The sequence below is a fragment of the Zingiber officinale genome, chromosome 3B (assembly GCF_018446385.1).
Source record: "Zingiber officinale cultivar Zhangliang chromosome 3B, Zo_v1.1, whole genome shotgun sequence".
In the NCBI taxonomy this organism is placed as follows: domain Eukaryota; kingdom Viridiplantae; phylum Streptophyta; class Magnoliopsida; order Zingiberales; family Zingiberaceae; genus Zingiber; species Zingiber officinale.
The window spans coordinates 80,786,786-80,805,745 of NC_055991.1; the positions used below are offsets into that span (position 1 = coordinate 80,786,786).

The 18,960-nt window shown below is 37.5% G+C and overlaps 1 protein-coding gene across 1 annotated transcript; it reads right to left on the minus strand.

Annotated features, from left to right (window-relative positions):
* Positions 1-3,930: 3,930 nt before the first annotated feature.
* LOC122056652 lies at positions 3,931-9,166 on the minus strand. Its single transcript, XM_042618709.1, has 7 exons — positions 8,887-9,166; positions 8,707-8,762; positions 7,755-8,611; positions 7,475-7,673; positions 7,172-7,354; positions 6,624-7,000; positions 3,931-4,628 (listed from the first exon to the last, which is right to left on the minus strand). Exons 1-7 carry the CDS (start codon positions 9,078-9,080, stop codon positions 4,488-4,490), a joined length of 2,007 nt encoding a protein of 668 aa, XP_042474643.1. The 5' UTR covers positions 9,081-9,166; the 3' UTR covers positions 3,931-4,487.
* Positions 9,167-18,960: the final 9,794 nt, after the last annotated feature.

The following is an 18,960-nucleotide window of genomic DNA, read 5'->3' on the forward strand; positions in this document are numbered from 1 at the left end:
TAGCAATTTTACCAAGAGATTTATCAATCTATAGGTAAATTTTAGAGATTTATCATGCATTAGAACTAACACTAGGGGTGTAAATGAACCAAGTGTTCATGAATAAAGTTGATATTCAGTTTGATAAAAGTTTGCTTATGTTCGTTCAATATATATAAGATTAATTAAACAAACAAACTTAAACAGCTCATTAAACTAAACAAATAAGTTTGAACACATATGTGTTCACGAACCATATTCATTAATAAAATTCTTTTCAATATGCTAAATAAACAATAAAATAAAATAAATAAATAAATTTAAATTATCAAGCTCAATAACTAATTAAACAACTAAAAGTTTTATACAATCAAACAATATTGAATTGAGAGTTCGATAACATCTAAACGAAGTAAGTTCGAACCAAGCTCAAGCTAAGTTTGAATTGAGAATTCAATAACATCTAAACGAATCAAGTTCAGGCTAAGTTTCAAATAAGCTCAAACTCACAAAAAATAAACCAAGTCAAGTTTGACAATCATTTCAAAAGCTTGGTTCATTTTAAGCTCGGCTTGGTTCGATTATTTTACCAAACAAGCTTAAACACCCTAAAGCTCGACTCGGCTCGGCTTGTTTATAACCCTACTAACACCACTCTAATACCATTGTAGTATTTTAAATGCATGAAATTAAAACGTAAATTGTAAACACTTACAGCGATCTCCTGCAGATCTGTAATTGGCGATGACAGAATGTGATCTTCGGACTTACTATCGGAAAAGCAATTATAAAAATTGAAAAGCTCTTCGTAATTTCACAAATCAAATCCTACAGTCTCAGATGTTCTTCTTTCTCTCGTTCTTCCACACATTCCCCTCGATGAAAGATTTGGACGTCTTATATAATGGTAATACCAAGGGGTATATTAGTAAATTGTCCTACGGAAATATGGACAACATGAGTATCATGAGTAGTCCAAACTCCCATTACCAATAGTACGTCCAAATGCTCTCCTTGGTTTGCCGAATTTATTCCTCATCTAGTTACCCTAAACCTGCCAAACCTAACTCTCATAGGTTGAAATAGTCTTAACTATGATTCGAAATTGACGGTTTGAAGCTATCGATTCGACGATTCTATGAATATCGATCCTTAGCTTTAATTGTCTTAAGACGGTTACAATTCACGATTCAAAATGTTACAATTCATAATTCGCATTGGTTTAAAATTATTATTTTTTATTTTTTTTAAAAAAATATTTTTTAAAAAATAGTTTACTCAATCCTGGTTACTTGCAAATCAAATAATTTCAACATTTAAAAAAAAAAAAACTTCTCAAAGTCGGAATAGTTTTTTTTTCTTCCTATCAATTAATATTAGACCTGCTGACACAATCCATACATAAATTTTTAAGCTGGATCATTTCCGTCCCAGATTGAAAGATATTCACTCTCAATCCGAAAGATCGGAATTAGAGTTAATCGAGGGAATTTCTATTGCGTTTTGAAATCAAATAACAACTGTTTTAGCCGTTGCTCCCTACCGTTTGAGAGCTTCAGGAGATCTCTATCCGGAAAGATGTCAGTGATTTCACGTATTTGTTCATGTTCATTTTTCCTTCTAGCCGTGCTCCGGGTTATAATGTGGTAAGATATTTAGATTATCATCCAAATATCCATAGTGTAATTTTTAGCTATGATAAATTTATAAAAATCTTTTTTTAAAATGGGGCGCACAATCAAAGAATGCTTAACTTCTGGATCATCCGTCATAAGCACTTTTCAATTTACCTAATAACTGGTGGAAAAATTTTATAGGACCAAATCAATTATCTTAAGAATAGCTGAGTTAATCATTTTTCCTTCCAATCGAGATCCAATGGCAAAATGCCTATAATGGACCAAGATCTAAACGAATCATCTTGTTGGAGGTTCTGCCCAGGTTAAAAGATGATGAATGATAACCATCATCCTTCTTTCAACCTGTTATTTCTTCCTCATATTGCCGAACTGATGTTACATAGTAGATTTGTAAAAATAGGTAAAATTAATTTCAGATGAAACTATGAAAATATCCATCCATATAATAGTCAATTCAATTTTTTAATTTATCTCTTTACTATAGGACCAATGTGTAGAGCATCCCGTGTTCGCGCATAATTTTTTACATAAATTTCTTCCTCGTATTACCGTAAATCTCTTCTCGGATTAATTTCCAACGGTAAAATAAAAATAAAAAAAAATAAAGGGTGAGGGTGGTTCACGGTTATTTTAGGCTTTGAATCGGAATCAATCACACTCTTGATGAACCGGTTCTGATTCTAGCTCATTTAACTGAGGGGGCGTTTGGTATGAGCATGGGAATGAGAATCGGAATGAGAATCATTGTATTATGGAATGAGAATGAGAATCGGAATGAGAATCACTCTTAAAAGCAATGTTTGATTAGTTGCATACTTTCTATCGGAATAAATCAATATTTCCTTTTTTACCCTTAAAGGAAAATAAGAGAAAAAAATTAGATGTGAGAGGAAGATGAATGTGAGAGAAAACTATGATGAAAGCGAATGATGAGAGAGAAAGTATGATGAGAGAGAAAATGTGATGAGAAAGAATGAAGTGAGAGAAAGTGTGATGAGAGAAAATGAGAAAAGAGAATGTGATAGAAGAGAGCATGATGAGAGATAAAATATGATGTGAGAGAAATTATGATGGGAGAGATAAAGAGATAGAAAATGTAATGAGAAAAAATGAGGGGAGAGAGAGTATGTGATGGGAGAGATTGAGGTGAGAGAAAGTATGATAAGAGAGAACGTGTGATGAGAAAAAAAGAGAACAGTGAGTGTGATGGGAGAGATGATGAAAGAGAAAGTATGATGAGAGAGCAAGTGTGTTGAGGAAAAAAAAGGAAGGAGTGTGATAAGAGAGATTGAGGAGAGAGAAAGTATGATGAGAAAAAAAAAAAGAGTGATGGGAGAGATTGAGAAGAGAGAAAGTATGATGAAAAAAAGAAGGAAGAGAGTGTGATGGAAGAGATTGAGGAAAGAGAAAGTATGATGAGAGAAAGTGTAATGAGAAAAAAAAGGAGGAAAGAGAGTGTGATAGGAGAGAGAAAGTGTGATAAAATGATGAGAGAGAAAGTGTGATAAAATGATGAGAGAGAACAAAGAGAGAGAAGTGATATGAATAAAAAAATAAATAAATAAATTTTGATATTTGATATTAAGGGAGAAAATTTTAGTTTTAGGTCAAGGGTATTTTTGGAATAAGAGAATATTTTGATTGATAAAAATAGAGTAATGACTCATTGAAGGGAAGGTACATGAGAATGAGTTATTATCCAATTTCAAAGATTCATTCTCTTATTCCTATTCTTATAATCCAAACATTAACCATGACAATCAATGATTCTCATTCCCATTCCCCACTCCTATTCCCCTAAACCAAACACCCCCTGAATCAATAGATAACCAGCCCATTAACTAGGTTACAAGTCCGGGCCGAATCGGGTCTAGGTTGACACTGTTGGAAAGATATATTGTAATTAATCCGGTATATATTGTAATTAATCCTTTCTTAAGAACTAAATCAAGATCATTTCTCAGTTCTAGTATTGCAATTTTCAGATTATGTTTTCAAGGGCCAGCTTGAAGAATCAATTGGAAAATTTTATAAATTAATAGGAGTATAATGAAAATCCCTTAGGTGTAAAGGGAAATTTTTTGAAAAACTCTAAGGTAAATTGTAAATTTTCACTTGCAGAAAATAAGAAGAGAAAAAAACGAAGAGGGAAAACAAACCCTAACATCATGATTTTAACATAGCCTAATCCTCAAGATAGTTGACCATGAAAATGATACCGACGCGAAAATTAATCGTTCACTTCCGTTGAGAATAAAACTAAAGGAATGAAAGTGAGATTGCTAACATTCTAAAAGAAAAAAATTCTTAATAATGCTTAAATACTAAAAGATTTCTACTTAAGCAAGTAGCGTTTACATGTTAAGTTTAATTAGGTTCTCTAACTTAAACATAGCATCAGGAATCTGATAATTTCCAAAAACTAAAAATTCTTAAATATGCTTAAATACGAGATTTTCCATCCAAATGCTTGGACAGTACAAGTCATTGCGAGGCGATGATGGGATACGATGCATATAGCAGCCACAAGTCATTGAGATAAATACCACTTAATGATGATAACGAACCCCAATGATGCTCTTCCAATGTTTGGAATATACCTTCAGAGTTTCCTCAAACCCTAGCACTGACATTACCGACTAGAAGAACAGTCCGTTCCCCATTGCAACTACTGAGGGCATCACAAACGATGTGATCTTTCAAGCAAACGTCGATAAATGGTTAAGGCAAGTGAGAACATATTTTACAGGCATAATATATCTTGAGTACCTTTCAGAAGTTCAAATGGTTAAAGGCTTCTCCTAAATATCCTACTGGTGAAATCATTGAGCTAAATGCGAAGCGTGCATGATCTGTAGTAGTAGTCCTTCAGTTTTCTGTGTCGGTATTGAACACGGGAAGGATGTTGAGAGCAGAGGAACCGAGATGGACACCCCTGACAACACCTCCATAGCTTGTTTCTATTCTATGACACAGAAGCAAAATAGAATCCCACAAGGCTGTTCTTCCCTGAAGAAAAAACCCAACAAATTTTCCAGTCAGTGCCAATTATAAACCCGCAATGATTTGTTCAAAGAATACTACTCTAGTTTCTTCACAAATAGTAAGTTATTGTGCACGACACCTTTGATATGGCATATAAATTGAATTTATGAAAAATAAAATACATGCCTAAGCTTACAGAAAATATGGTTTATTTCAAAAATTCAACTACTTGTATATCATTTCATTTTATGTTGAAACAAAAAGGTCAATCTCACTATCATACGATTAGCATCGCATCTAATTATGAACCTCCAACCTTGCCTTAGAGATTTAACAGATGTATCAGAAGAATAAGGATTCCTTTTTAGTAGTGTTTAAGATGTGGCAATACACTCATCTGTTGGCTATTTTCTTAACCTGATGTATTGACAAAAAAATTTACAGTGACATACCTTAAGTAGAAACTCTTCAACCAGAAAAAAGAATGTGTTTCCCTTGGCCAAAGGAAAATCCTGAACTGGTGAGAAATTTGATAAGATCAGGCTCTTTGTTTTTGTACAACAAATATAAGATCTTTCCCTGAACTTAATTGTGGGAACATATCACACAGCAAAGCCCAAATGGTTGAGTTCCATGTGTTGTCGTTTATCATCCACCACTAATTGATATTAGTTAGATTTCATGTGTTGATGTTTGTCATTCACCACTAGTTGAGAGAAATCAACTTTAGTTCCTTACAACAATATTTGCACCAATAGTCACTGCTACACTTTCTACTCTAGTATTTTTATTGGATATTCTCCACTTCCCAAAACCATTTTCATTAATTCTCAATACAAGCACTCTTTTCTCCCACTGCTCTGATTGCATAACAGAAGTATCAGCAGCTTGTACAGTAGCTATACCTCAAAAACTCTAAATATATAGTAGCGATCGACACCTAGTCAGTAAGTATGAAATAAATAGGCCTTCTTTAAAAAAAGAAAGATCTAAGCTTCTTCTTTTCATCCATTTTAGTCCTGAGTCTCATGATTTCATCGAGAAACTTTTATTGTCTATGATAATTTACCCAGCACGTGAGATCATCAAGCAAATATTTCTTTTGCATTCAACAGCAAATCAACATCATCATCAAGCAATGTTGGACCCAACTATTTTAGGTCAGCTACATGAATTGTATTTTCCATTGAGCTTTGAAAAGCTATATCACAAATAATACTTCAAATTAATTATTTTTTATTAATATATTGATTACTGTTTTCTTTCGACTTCTTCTAACCTTTACACTTTCTACTCATCATTTTTCATTTGACTGGAGCTACACATGAACCTTAGCATTTCATTTCTACTATATTAACTTGTTTCATATGTTGCTTTTTTAACAAAGTAGTAGTCATCCATATATGGTGGGTCATACCATAGTCATAACAATATTCTTTTAGCCTAAGAGAGACAACGATCACACAAGACTCGAAAAACTCCTCTCCATTTTGATCACTCAGATCTACCATAATTTTTTGTCTAAATCAATTTATTATTTCTAAATCTACCATAATTTTTTTGGCCTCTAAAATCAAATTATATGAAAAAATTTCATTAAATAGCTTATAGAAATGTTTGTTTCATCTTTTCTTATTTGCATTGTCATCAACAAGAACCTTTAAATTTCAACAATACATTTCTTTTCTGCTTCATTACCAAGTCCCCACATTTTCTTTCTTCAGATTTTGCAACTCGGTAAACTTATTTCCCCCATTCTTAGTTCCTAGATTATCATTCTATCTTATCGTAAACTAAACATTGCTATGCTTATAACTTATTTACCTCAACTTTAACTGCTTAATATCTATTCAAGTTCAACAGAAAAAAGATACAGAACGACACAAGTGAATATAAGGAAGAGAACTCACAACAAAGCTACATACTTAAAAAGCAACCAAGACCAGAACTATTAGAAAGAACTATCTAAAGAGTATTAGCTTAAACTAAATAATTAAATTTAGAAAAAATAACAATCACCTGAAGAGAGAATTGCAATTTCTTGTCCCAATATAATGCAAATGTCAGAGGACTTTGCTTTCCAATGGCCAATATGCAAGCTCCTGGGTGAAGGACAGATGGCACACCAGAGATCACAGCAACATACTTCTCTGGAAACCTATCTGCCGGAGGGAGAAGCCCAAGGAATAAGGGATTCTTGCTATACTGGGCACTAGAATAAGATGTGGGGTCAACATGTAGCATCCATTGAGGATGTTCCAAGAAAGCACAAAAAAGGTACAGCAACAAGTGTGAATCCGTAGGAAGTTCGTTATTCCATTTCTTGTCTCCTTTGTCATTAGCGCATCCATTCCCCATATAATCATAGTTCTTCAAGCATGTTCCTTCAGCAAGCTCTGCAGAAATTACATGAAGATTAGTCAACTGACAGAATCCTTAATTAGTAAGGGGATATATAATGACTAGTGAAAGTCATTATTATTCCAAAAAAGAGTTGCTTTACCATATGAACATGACTAGACCATTCAACGAAAGGTAGATAGTTATAAAAACAGGGACAGTTGTACCTCGAACCCTTTTAACTGTATACTCAGCACGAACACTACTTTGCGGAAGTAAACCCTTAATGAGCTCTCCTTTCATCAACTTTTTAAGTCTCTGGTGGTCTGTTATGGCGTCAATACATGCTTGTATGAAAGGGAGGATTGAGTTTGCCTGTGGTTGCTGCATTCTAGCAAATTGTGTCTGTGCTGCACAAGTGGAAAATATTTCACAGATCAAATATCAGAAAGAGATAATGATTGAAAAAACAGATCACCGCTTGCAAATGTGGATGGAAATTGCTAGAATGAGAAGTTATTTTAACATACAAATTGAGCCATCGCGTGCTTGCAAGAGAGACGCACGCAGCTGATGGAGCAAACCATCCTCATCCACTGTTACTGTAGGTAGCCACTCTGTTGTGCCAGTAATTGGAGATAAGTTAACCGGTGCTGAGCCATTGAGTGAGTCAATTCCAATCTGACTGACTGTAATTGTGATACCGACACTTGCTGCTGTTTGTGCAACCTACAAGCATAACCAAAATGAGTGAAAAAATAACATGAAGCTGCAGGAAAAATCTGATTCAATTATCATTGACTGTACAACCTGAATGTGGTTTGTCTGAATCTTCCGATAAAGTGGGTTGATCAACATGGAGGAGAACCACTGTCTGAGATGGTCTCTCCAAACCTCAATTTGCGGGTAGATACCCAAAGATTCAAATGCTTCAACCATTTGTTCCATCGAAAAGGGAGGAGGGAGATCCCCCTCCCTCTTCTTTGGCGACGTGCTATACTTCTGGTGTGAACCAGGGGACATCCTAGCAGGCCTCAATGCTGTACTTCTAGCAGCACCTGAAGTACTCTGGGAAGTAACTGAACTAGGACTAGCAATGACAAAACCTCGAAGAGGTGGTGAAGGTGTAGCCTCGACAGGAGTTGGTTCAGTATACATCTCACCCACTTGAGCCAAGTATTGCTCCAGCATTGCCTCTGACTGAATACCCTTTGCACGTCCTGCACTTCTCCTTGACCATGGGCTCACAGGAGATACATGTTGAGACTGAGAAGAAGGTGGTGACATTGGTGACAATGTAGCCTTCTTTCCACTGCTTGAATACAGTTGGTCAGAGGCAATTCGAGATTCGCGATAAGGTGTATAGCTGAAGGTTGACCTACTGATAGGGCCAAGAGACTCAGAAGCCAAAATGGACCTTGACTTGGGCGGCTTCTTGTTAGACTCTATGTTACTAACACTCTCAGATGGGATTGTGTTCAAGCCTAAAAGGCTCTGGCGGGAAGTGAGCGCAGTCTGATGCTCTTTGGCTTTGTGGGAAGACAACCCAGCAGCAGCAATTCGCAAAGCATTGTTCGTATTTCGCAGTGATAAGGCTCGAACTAAAGTTGAGAGGAAGGTGACAAACACCAGCACAATCACCGTTTTCAATGACTTAACAAGAAACTCTGGAATGCACCGTTTAGGAATTTTAACAAACAGTTGGCGAGCAAGATAAGCTTCCCAACAAACACATATGGGCACGAAGGGAAGAAGACCTTACCTGATGTGCTAGAGGAGATCCGGAGCCGAATGATGATTTTGACGAGATCTTCTCCCCTAAAAACATAAAGAAGCGGCAATGAGCAAGAGAGCTCCGGTAAGTGCACACCATTAGTAAAGATAGCAACATCGAGCAAAGATTAGATTTTTGGTGGCAAGAAACGATGTGGGAGAGGGAAACCTGGAGTGGAGGTAAAATAGGGATACGCAGGAGGCGAGGGACCAGGAGAAGAGGAGGAAGAGCTCGTATGGCGAGGGGCGGCGGCTCTGGGCAGTGAGAGCGGCGGAGATCGCGGGGTTCTGGTACACCGAAAACTTGGGCTTGGGCGAGGAGCGATCGGTAGCAGGCGGAGGGTTCGTCGCGCCGCGTTCCATTGCCTTCGACGACGAGCTCTCGCCTAACGACGGCGTCTCTAGCTCTAGATCTCGCGCTCTCTCTCGTCTGCTCTAACGCAGTTCAAATTTATGACTTACAAACGGTGGGATTTTCCGGCCCGGAAAAGGCCCAAATCCGGCCCAATTACACTCGATTTCATCATAATTTTCATTATATATACATCTGCAATACGGGCTAGTGCATTTCATTTTTTTTTTTTTTTATTCTTTATTTTAATGTTTTTAAAGTTTTCCGTCATTCTAATAACATTTTACTTTAAGATTTTACTTTTACAATTTAGAGATGTTGGATTATAACATTAAATATAAAAAAAATTATAAATCAAAAAAAAATTTCAAGTGTATATAGGGTGCGTGGCATAAGATCTTTAGGAGGTGCGTGACATAAGATCTTTAGGGAGTGAAACACTATATATATTAGAAATTTTCCTCGCTCTCGCTCCTTCCTTTGCTGTCGTCTTCCGCTCCATCTCACTCCTACTGGCAAGCAAAGCAAAGACGATACAAGCTAAGCAGTCGTATACTTGTTCTTGACCTAGCTGGAAGCGAGATAAGGCTGCCACTGCAAACATAGCCGACACTACTTTATTTAGCATCCCTCTCCATTCTCAATCATAAGCTATTCAACTCCATTGTCAATTTTTCAGCTCTTTACAATATTTTTTTTACAACGTACAAGTCATAGGTGCTACAACATGTAATAACTACTTGAACAATCCAAACAACATTTTCTTACCATTTTTGGTTATATAATTTGCAGACAACTTACCAAACATCATTTCCCATATTTCATAACTAATGGTAAGTCATCATTTTAAATTGTAATTCCCTTAATTCTAATATATTATTAGGATTTATACTACAACGTACAAGTCCGACGCCTACTATAATGTGTAATAGCTACTTGGACATTTAGCTGCTACAACGTGTAGCATCTACCTCGGCATTTAGTTGCTACACATTGTAGTAGCTACTTAGACATTTAGCTGCTACAATGTGTAGTGGCTACTTGGATAGTTAGCTGCTACATATTATAGCAATTACTTTGACATTTAGCTGCTACAACGTGTAGTAGCTACTTTGAAGTTTAGCTACTATAATGTATAACAGTTATTTGGTAAATCGTTTCATTTTAAGTTGTAATTTCCTCTAATCCTAATATATTATTTATATATAATTTTAAATAATCTTAATATAGGGAAAAATATATGTTGTCTTTATTGTGCGTCGGCAGGGTGTATGACACATGAATAAAAGCATCTATATAAGTTAATCATTTTAAGAGCGTTATACACTAGTCTTTCGAAAGTAAACAGAATGCAATAAGAGCTTTTGAAGTCTACAATGTATAATCTTTCAATGTTAATAATATATTTTTGATAAAATTTAGGGGGTGTTTAGTTGATGGATTTGGGAATGAGGGAATGGAATAATAGTAAAAGATAGTGTTTAGATTGTGAGTTTGATAATAACAATTTGGGAATGAATTCCAGATTTATGGAAATCAACCAAACTCATATAAATAGATGAGTTTCATTTCCATTCTTATTCTCATTCCACCTTACTATCAAACTCATACTCATAGTCATTCCAATCATTTAACCAAACATCATCTTAAATTTTTTTGGTTATATAATTTGCAACAAACTTACCAATTTAAATCATTTCAATTTCCCACAATTGATACTATGGTAAGCCATTTTAATTTAAGCTATAATTCTCTCTAATCTTAATATATATTATTAGAATTTATGCTACAATGTAAAATTCATAGCTACTATACGTTATAGAAGCTACTTCAACAACTAGCTACACATGTTGTAACAGCTACTTCGACAGCTAGTTACTACACATAAAGCAGCTAGTTAGATACTCCAAACAACATTTTCTTATCATTTTTTGGTTATATAATTTATAGGAAACTTGCCAAACATCATTTCCCACAATTCATTCGATAATAAGTCATTTCAATTTAAGTTGTAATTTCTTCTAATCCTAATATATATTATTAGAATCTATGATACAACATATAAGTCATAGCTACCACAACGTGTAGTAGCTACTTCGGCATTTAGCTGCTACAACATGTAGTAGCTACTTGGACAGTTAGCTACTTAGTTGCTATAAATTAGTTAACAGACATTTATATTTGTCATGTTGTCATTTTTTATGTCCAGTATTATAGTTAGCATGTTTGATATATTTTAATATATTATGATTTAAGTTATAACTACTATAATGTGTATCAGCTATTAATCAGGTAGTTGCTATACAATGTAGCATCTACCCTACATTAGGTGCTATATGTTATAGTCTGACAGTAGCTACTACACAATGTAGCAGCTACCCTACATTAGCTGCTCCATGTTGCAGTAGCTAGCCGATAGTAGCTGCTACACAAAGAAGCAACTACCCTATATTAGCTGCTATACGTTGTAGCAACTACCAGACACCAATTAATTTATGACGACTCATCAATTAATATTAATGGAGACCTACCTACTCCAGTTCATTGATCTTTCACTTCATAGAATGACGACTCATACTTGTGATAAATCATGACCCGTGAACACAGGCAAAATCTGGCTTTGTCAAAAGGGTAACTATGGGCACGTGATACTCCTTCTATTTCTGAATTTTATAGTGACCTTATTTTTCTATAAAATGATGGTGTCGCGGAGGGATACTTCTCATTATTGCTTCCATTTCATTACTCTTTTACGAGCTTTCTCACTTTCTTCATCATTCTTCCTTTCATGACACTTTTACGAGTAGCATAACTATGACATCATCTTCCTTACACCACCTTCATCATTCCTTTCATGTCATCCACTGTCTTTGTCCAAAATATGGTAGTATGTCTTCCTCCCAAAATGGAAATGACAAGTTGGTTATGTGTCTTCCACAGTATATTGTAAGTTTTCATATGGTTGTATACAGACAATTTGGAGTTCAGAAAGGAATATCTTTGTCCAAAATCTGATAGTGTGTCTTCCATATGCTATTGTTTCTTCTTCCAGACTCTGTGCCTCTATGAATTTCAAGAAGCCTCTTTTGTTGATCTAATCACCCAAACTTCTCCCACCACTATGCGAGGTAAATAGAAAAGACAAAAAAGGCGATCAGCTAGCCGACCAGTATATTCTTGGAATGTCATGGAGGTGTCTATAAGGCTCAATTAGATATCAATATTCACACATCCACACCTATAACACAATAAGACAAGAAGTTTTCTAGCTCGCCATTTAATTCTATTAAATAAATACATCAGACCTTAGTGATAATCTTGATGATATATTAAAATATTAGTTAGAGCCCTAGAGTCAATCATTTGATGATTGTTGTATGAGCTCATTGTATCATATTTCTTATATATATAAAGGCATTTGTTTATGATTATTATGCTTACTTGTATTGGTGTCAAATAACTAAGTATAATAGCGTCCTTGAGTAGAAGGTTCTTACCTATATCAATCGATTGGTTGAATCGATAGTGAGATGATATAGGGAACACTACTCTTAATCATTCCTAGTCAAGCATTAACATTCAGGGACAATGTTAATGCGACGAGACTAGCATGTAGGTCAACTCGATGACTTGATCTCACAAGTCATGGATATGGAGATATCAAGTTGACACATGGTATGCATTGGAGAATGTATACTGAATGACCCGCCATGAGAAAGTATCATGGATCGTTATATGAATTTCATATACTTTCTCATGTGGCTATTAGTATGACTATTAGTCCTTGGACCTGAAGTCACCATGGTTCCCTACATAAGGAGTTACATACTTTGGCTTCGTCAAACGTCACCCGTAACTGGGTGGACTATAAAGGCGATTACTGGGTATGTAACAAATTATGCAGAGGGGTGTGAGTGATGTAGATGGGATCTATCCCTCCTATATGACGGAAGTGACATCATTATTCTTGATAGAGTGAGACCACTAAGTGCATGGTCATGCCCAAATGAGTCAATATGAGATGTTGAGCTCATTTGATTGAGTGAGTCTACTTGGGATTCAAGATTTAGATTGATTAGAGGATGACACGGTTTATGCCTCACATTAATCAATCTAGATGTCAAGGATAGAAGGACACTTGTCATATATTGTGAGGGGTCACAATTAGTAGTCACAAGGTGATGTTGAATCTCAACATTCTTGTAACTTGGGTAGTAATGATGTGTTGCTAGATACCGCTCATTACTTATGCTTCTAAATGGGTTTAGGAGCATTGTCAATGTTACAAGAACCTATAGGGTCACACACAAAGGGCAATTAGATGGAGATTAGGTTCATTTGATATACCTAGAGGATTAGGTTCATATGATGAACCAAATTGGATTAAGAGTAATCCAAAGTAAACTAATTGAGTTGGACTCAATTTGGTTCATGTGTTAAATGAGTCTAATTTGGACTTAGACTCATTGAGCCAATCTAATTCAATGAATAGAGATTCATTAAATTAAAATTAACTTGAACCAATGGTTAGATTTGATCAACCATGGGAGAGAAGTGGTCAACTTTGACTTGACTTGAGAGGAAGATGAAAGGTCAAGTTTGACTTGACCATTGCCACCTCATTTGTGAGTTGACATTAAGTGGGCCAATGATGATGTTCCACATCATCAAGATTAGCACATGTGTGTGCCACATCATGAGGGAGATCAAGAGTTGTGACTCTTGATATCCCATGGGGTTTAAAAGACCCTTCTTGAAGTGGCCGACCACTTTAACACAAGTAGGAGTTTCATTTTTGTTTTGTGTAACCTCCTTTTTCTTCCTCTCTACCTTTCTTCTCTCCCTCTCCTCCACCATTGCTGATCCTCTAAGGTTGCTAGCACATCTTTAGAGGTTCTCTCCATCGATTTGTTCATGTGGATACACATAGAGGGTTGTACACTTGACAACCTTAAGATCCTGCGAACCTTGGACGAGCGGGATACGCGAAGGGCTTCGCTACAAAGGTATAAGTCTCTTCCTTGTAGATCTAGTGTAGATCTAGGCTAGAAAACATGTACACGAAGTTTTTATGAAATTTTATAACTTTGCACGGATCAGGTGGCATGGGATTCGGGGTTTTCGCAACGCAAAAAGCGATTTTTGCGGCCCGAAAAACCCAACAGTGGTATTAGAGCCACGTGTGAAGCGTGTCCATGTTTTATTTGTAGTTTTATGAAAAATATCAGTTCTATAACTTTCTGTATATTTATGATTTTTATGTATTTTATGGGTATTTTTCTCGTAGAAGCGAAGCAACAAGTGTTTGAACACTTGTAGGCTTCGACTACCGAGAAACACCTTCCGAATCGGCAAGGTCTCGCCCAAAATATTTTGGGACAACGGGCTAAGGCGCTGTAGGATCGCTTAGGAACACTTGCGATGGTTATATCGTGAGTAGGGGTGCTGCCCCTAACCCCGCAAGGGGCTTCGTTCCGCGATTGCGCCTGAACATCGCTAATCGGGACCGCTGGGAAGTTGCGACTCATAAAATCGTAAAAATATTAGAAAAAATTACAGAAATTTATGGAAATCATATAATTTAGAATTATGTATCATTTTGTGATAGTCATGGCCCAAAGAACCCAATTTGATTGGAAATATGTGTTGTAATTCATAATATGGCATGCACGCCATTTTTGTGTATTTGTGCATGTTGTACTTGATTCGCGACCTGCGCGTCGTGCCCTTCTATTTATATTCCTGTTGTAAAATAGTTTTTAGACTCGAATGTAACTCGAGTTTCACCTTTTGTAATGTACAAAATTGGAGCGATGGAAGGTCCACTCGAGACGGAGTTACGAGGAGGGTGCGAGCAACACATGACGGTCAAAGGGAGGAGCTTGAGGAAGCTATTGACCCTAGGTTGACCAACCGATCTTCTCATTGGCTTGAGAAGATCGTAGTAGGGCCATGACTAATCACAAAATTTAATTTAATTAATTGCTTGTGTGTGTGTATATGATGCATGCTAGATTAGTAATTAATTAGTGCCCTAACGATTAGATTAGATCTAAATCACACACATGATGCATCTCCACGATTAGATTAGATCTAAATCGAGTATATGATACAAATCGTCAATTAGATTAGATCTCAATCTCGTTAACTCGAAATGCCTACCATGCCGTGATACCCATCACTACCTCGATCACATGTTGTTGTTGAATCTGTCAAAGCAGAGCAACGCATATTATCTTGGTAGGGTGCGGAGCGACAATCTTGGTCCCACCTATCAACGCATGGGTGAGTACAACTCAATTAGATTGAGTAACTAGTTAACTCAATTGGATCGAGTTTAACTATAGGCATTTTCCAATGGTTGGTAGATAGGTCAAAATCACATTTATATTAATTCTTGGGCGATTTAGCCAAAGCTAACTCAAGTTTTAATATACATGCGGATATTTATCCTATAAACAAGAGTTGCATAGAGATGTAATTGGTAATTAGTTACCTACCGATCATACTAAGTCTTGGGTGATTTAGCCAAAGCTAACTCAAGGAGTAGTATGATGTGGATCTTGTCCCACTTGAATTATAGAATTCAGTGGGAGCATTATTTAATTAAAGGCCTAATTAGATGATTAATTGGAATATGATATTTATTTTTCTGCATTTTTCTGTTGTAGATTACCATGTCGTCAAACACGAACTCCTTCTCCATGCGTTCTGTCCTCGATAAGGACAAACTCAATGGAGTTAACTTCCTGGACTGGTACAGGAACCTGAGAATAGTTCTCACATAGGAACGAAAATTGTACGTCCTGGAGTAGCCCATTCCTGAGGCACCTCCTACCACTGCCACGCGAGCTGATCGTGATGCTTACAAGAAGCATCAAGATGACGCATTAGATGTGTCATGTCTTATGCTCGCGACCATGAACTCTGAGCTTCAGAAGCAACACGAGTTAATGAGCGCTTATGATATGGTTGAACATCTTCATCAACTATATCAAGGACAAGTGAGGCACGAGAGATTCGAGATCTCTAAGGCACTGTTTCAGTGCAAGATGCAAGATGGGACTCCCGTAGGCCCCTATGTACTCAAAATGATTGGGTACATAGAAAACCTACAGAGGTTGGGATTCACGCTTGGCCAAGAGATAGCCACTGACCTGATCTTGCAATCCTTGCCTGATAGCTATAGTCAATTTGTTCTAAATTATAACATGAATGAAATTGACAAGTCATTGCCCGAGCTGTTTAGCATGTTAAGAACTGCTGAGCTCAACCTTAAGAAGGTTAAGCCCAACTCTATTCTGATGGTTCAAAAACACAAGGGCAAGGGCAAGCCCAAAGGTAAGGGAAAGTCCCAAGCCAAGGGTAAAGGAAAGGCACTAAAATCCAAAGGAGGGATTGCCAAGGATGCTACCTGCTTCCACTGCGGTCAGACCGGGCACTGGAAGAGGAACTGCAAAGTGTACCTGGAAGATCTTAAGAAGAAGAGAAGTGAGACTTCCACTTCAGGTATATATGTTATAGAAGTCAATCTATCTATTTCTTCATCATGGGTATTAGATACCGGATGTGCTTCTCACATTTGTACTAATGTGCAGGCGTTGAGAAATAGCAGGGCATTGACGAAGGGCGAGGTAGGCAATGGAGCACGGGTTGCTGCTGTTGCTGTAGGAACTTATTCTCTATCTCTGCCCTCTGGGCTTGTACTAGAATTGGATGATTGTTGTTATGTGCCTGCTTTGACTAAGAACATTATATCAGTTTCTTGTTTAGACAAGAAAGGCTTTTCATTTATAATAAAGAACAAATGTTGTTCAGTTTATTTAAATGATATGTTCTATTGTAGTGCACCTCTGATGAATGGACTCTATATTCTAGACCTTGAGAACCCTATCTATAACATAAGTACCAAGAGGTTCAAGTCAAATGATATGAACCAAACCTATATCTGGCACTGTCGCTTAGGTCATATAAATGACAAACACTTATCCCAGCTCCATAAGGATGGTTTGCTGGACTCATTTGATTTTGAATCATATGAGACATGCGAGTCATGCCTACTGGGTAAGATGACTAAGACTCCCTTTAGTGGACACAGCGAGAGAGCGACTGACTTGTTATGACTTATACATAGTGATGTATGTGGATCTTTCAATGTCGCTGCTAGGGGTGGTTATAGATACTTCATTACATTTACTGATGATTTCAGTAGATATGGTTATGTGTATATGATGACACATAAGTCAGAATCCTTTGAAAAGTTCAAAGAATTCAAGAATGAAGTACAAAACCAGCTTGGCAAGAGTATTAAGATACTTCGATTAGATCGAGGTGGTGAATACCTTAGCCATGAGTTTCGTGACTATCTAGCTGAGTGTGGGATTCTATTTCAACTCACTCCTCCTGGAACACCACAGTGGAATGGTGTATCCGAAAAGAGGAATCACACCTTATTAGATATGGTACGGTCTATGATGAGTCACACAGATCTTCCCATGTATCTTTGGGGCTATGCTCTAGACACAGCAGCCTTTATTCTCAACCGAGTTCCATCTAAGGCTGTAATAAAGACACTATATAGGATATGGACTGGGAGAGATGCCCAGGTGTCTTTTATGAGGATTTAGGGTTGTGAGGCTTACGTTCGATGTCAAGTCTCGGACAAATTGGGACCTAAATCCGATAAGTGCTATTTTATTGGATATCCCAAGTGTTGGTGCGGGAAGCATCCGACGATCGAACCTTAGTTTTGATAATGGCAAAGGGATTCAAAGTTAAGTTTAATTGTTATCTAATGTGTTTCACTGAGTGTTTCAGGAAATCATAGCTGCGGTTAGGCAAGGGAAAACCCTAGGGGGTGGTAACCCTAGGTCATAGGGGGTGGTAACCCTATGCGGGAAGTCTTGGCGGATCGACGTTTCGGGCAAAAATCTTAGGAGGTGGTAACCCTAGGTTAAAATCCTGGTGTCGCGAACCGGGTAGAAGTCTGGAAGGGTCGAGGACCGGACGTCTAGCATGAAGACCGGAAGCAATGGACGCTGAGCAAAAGTCCAGTCGGTCTGGAGGACCGAACTGGCAAAAGTTAAATCTGCTGAGTGGAGTAGGTGAGGATGCATTCCCCGCAGAGGGAACAGTAGGCGTCGGGTCGACCTAGGGTTTCCGGATGGAAACCCGAAGTCAGACTCGGACAGTCCGGAGACAGTTAAACTTTCACTCTTATACTATCACTTATGTGTTATGAGCTAACTTTGTGTTGCAGGGTATTTTTGTGTTTAACATATCTTGCAAGGACCAAAGTATAAAATTGGCCTCGGATGAACAGTACCGAGGCGCCTCCATGGAGCTTGGAGGCGCCTCGGGTGCAAAACCTGAGCTGGCTGCGAAGCAAGCTTGGAGGCGCCTTGAAGGAAGCCAAGGCGCCTTGGACGGCTTGATGAAGGCGCCATGGAGAGGCTGAAGGCGCCTTGAACCTGATAAGGTTCGACTAGTTCAGCCCTTATCTCCACGGCTGACTCGGCTCATTCAAGGCACCTTGGTGAACAGTAAAAGGCGCCTTGAACACCCTTTATAAGGGATCTCGACCAGCAGCTCATGACAAGGAATTCCAAGTAATCTCTCTGCGACCAGCTGCTAACGACACGATCCCGAACTGCTGTGACAACCACCCGACGACCCGGAGCTCTGAAACTTCAGTTTTTCTCACTGTCGTCGGTATAATTCAATTGTTTATTGTTAGCTATTGTACTTCATCTTGTAATCATTTTTATCGAGCTTATAGTTGTTGCCCACGCAAAGCGATCAAGGATCACGGGCCTTCGAGTAGGAGTCGATCTAGGCTCCGAACGAAGTAAAATCCCTTGCGTCTTTCTGTATGATTGTTCTCTATTTATT

Bases quoted from the DNA above. Each gene is read 5' to 3' on its own strand.
- LOC122056652 (XM_042618709.1), bottom strand. From the start codon at position 9,080: ATGGAACGCGGCGCGACGAACCCTCCGCCTGCTACCGATCGCTCCTCG. The intron at 7,674-7,754 runs GTTGTACAGTCA...TTATGCTTGTAG, and splicing joins TTCAGACAAACCACATTCAG to GTTGCACAAACAGCAGCAAG. The intron at 4,629-6,623 runs GTGATTGTTATT...TTTTTTCTTCAG, and splicing joins AATTGCAATTCTCTCTTCAG to GGAAGAACAGCCTTGTGGGA.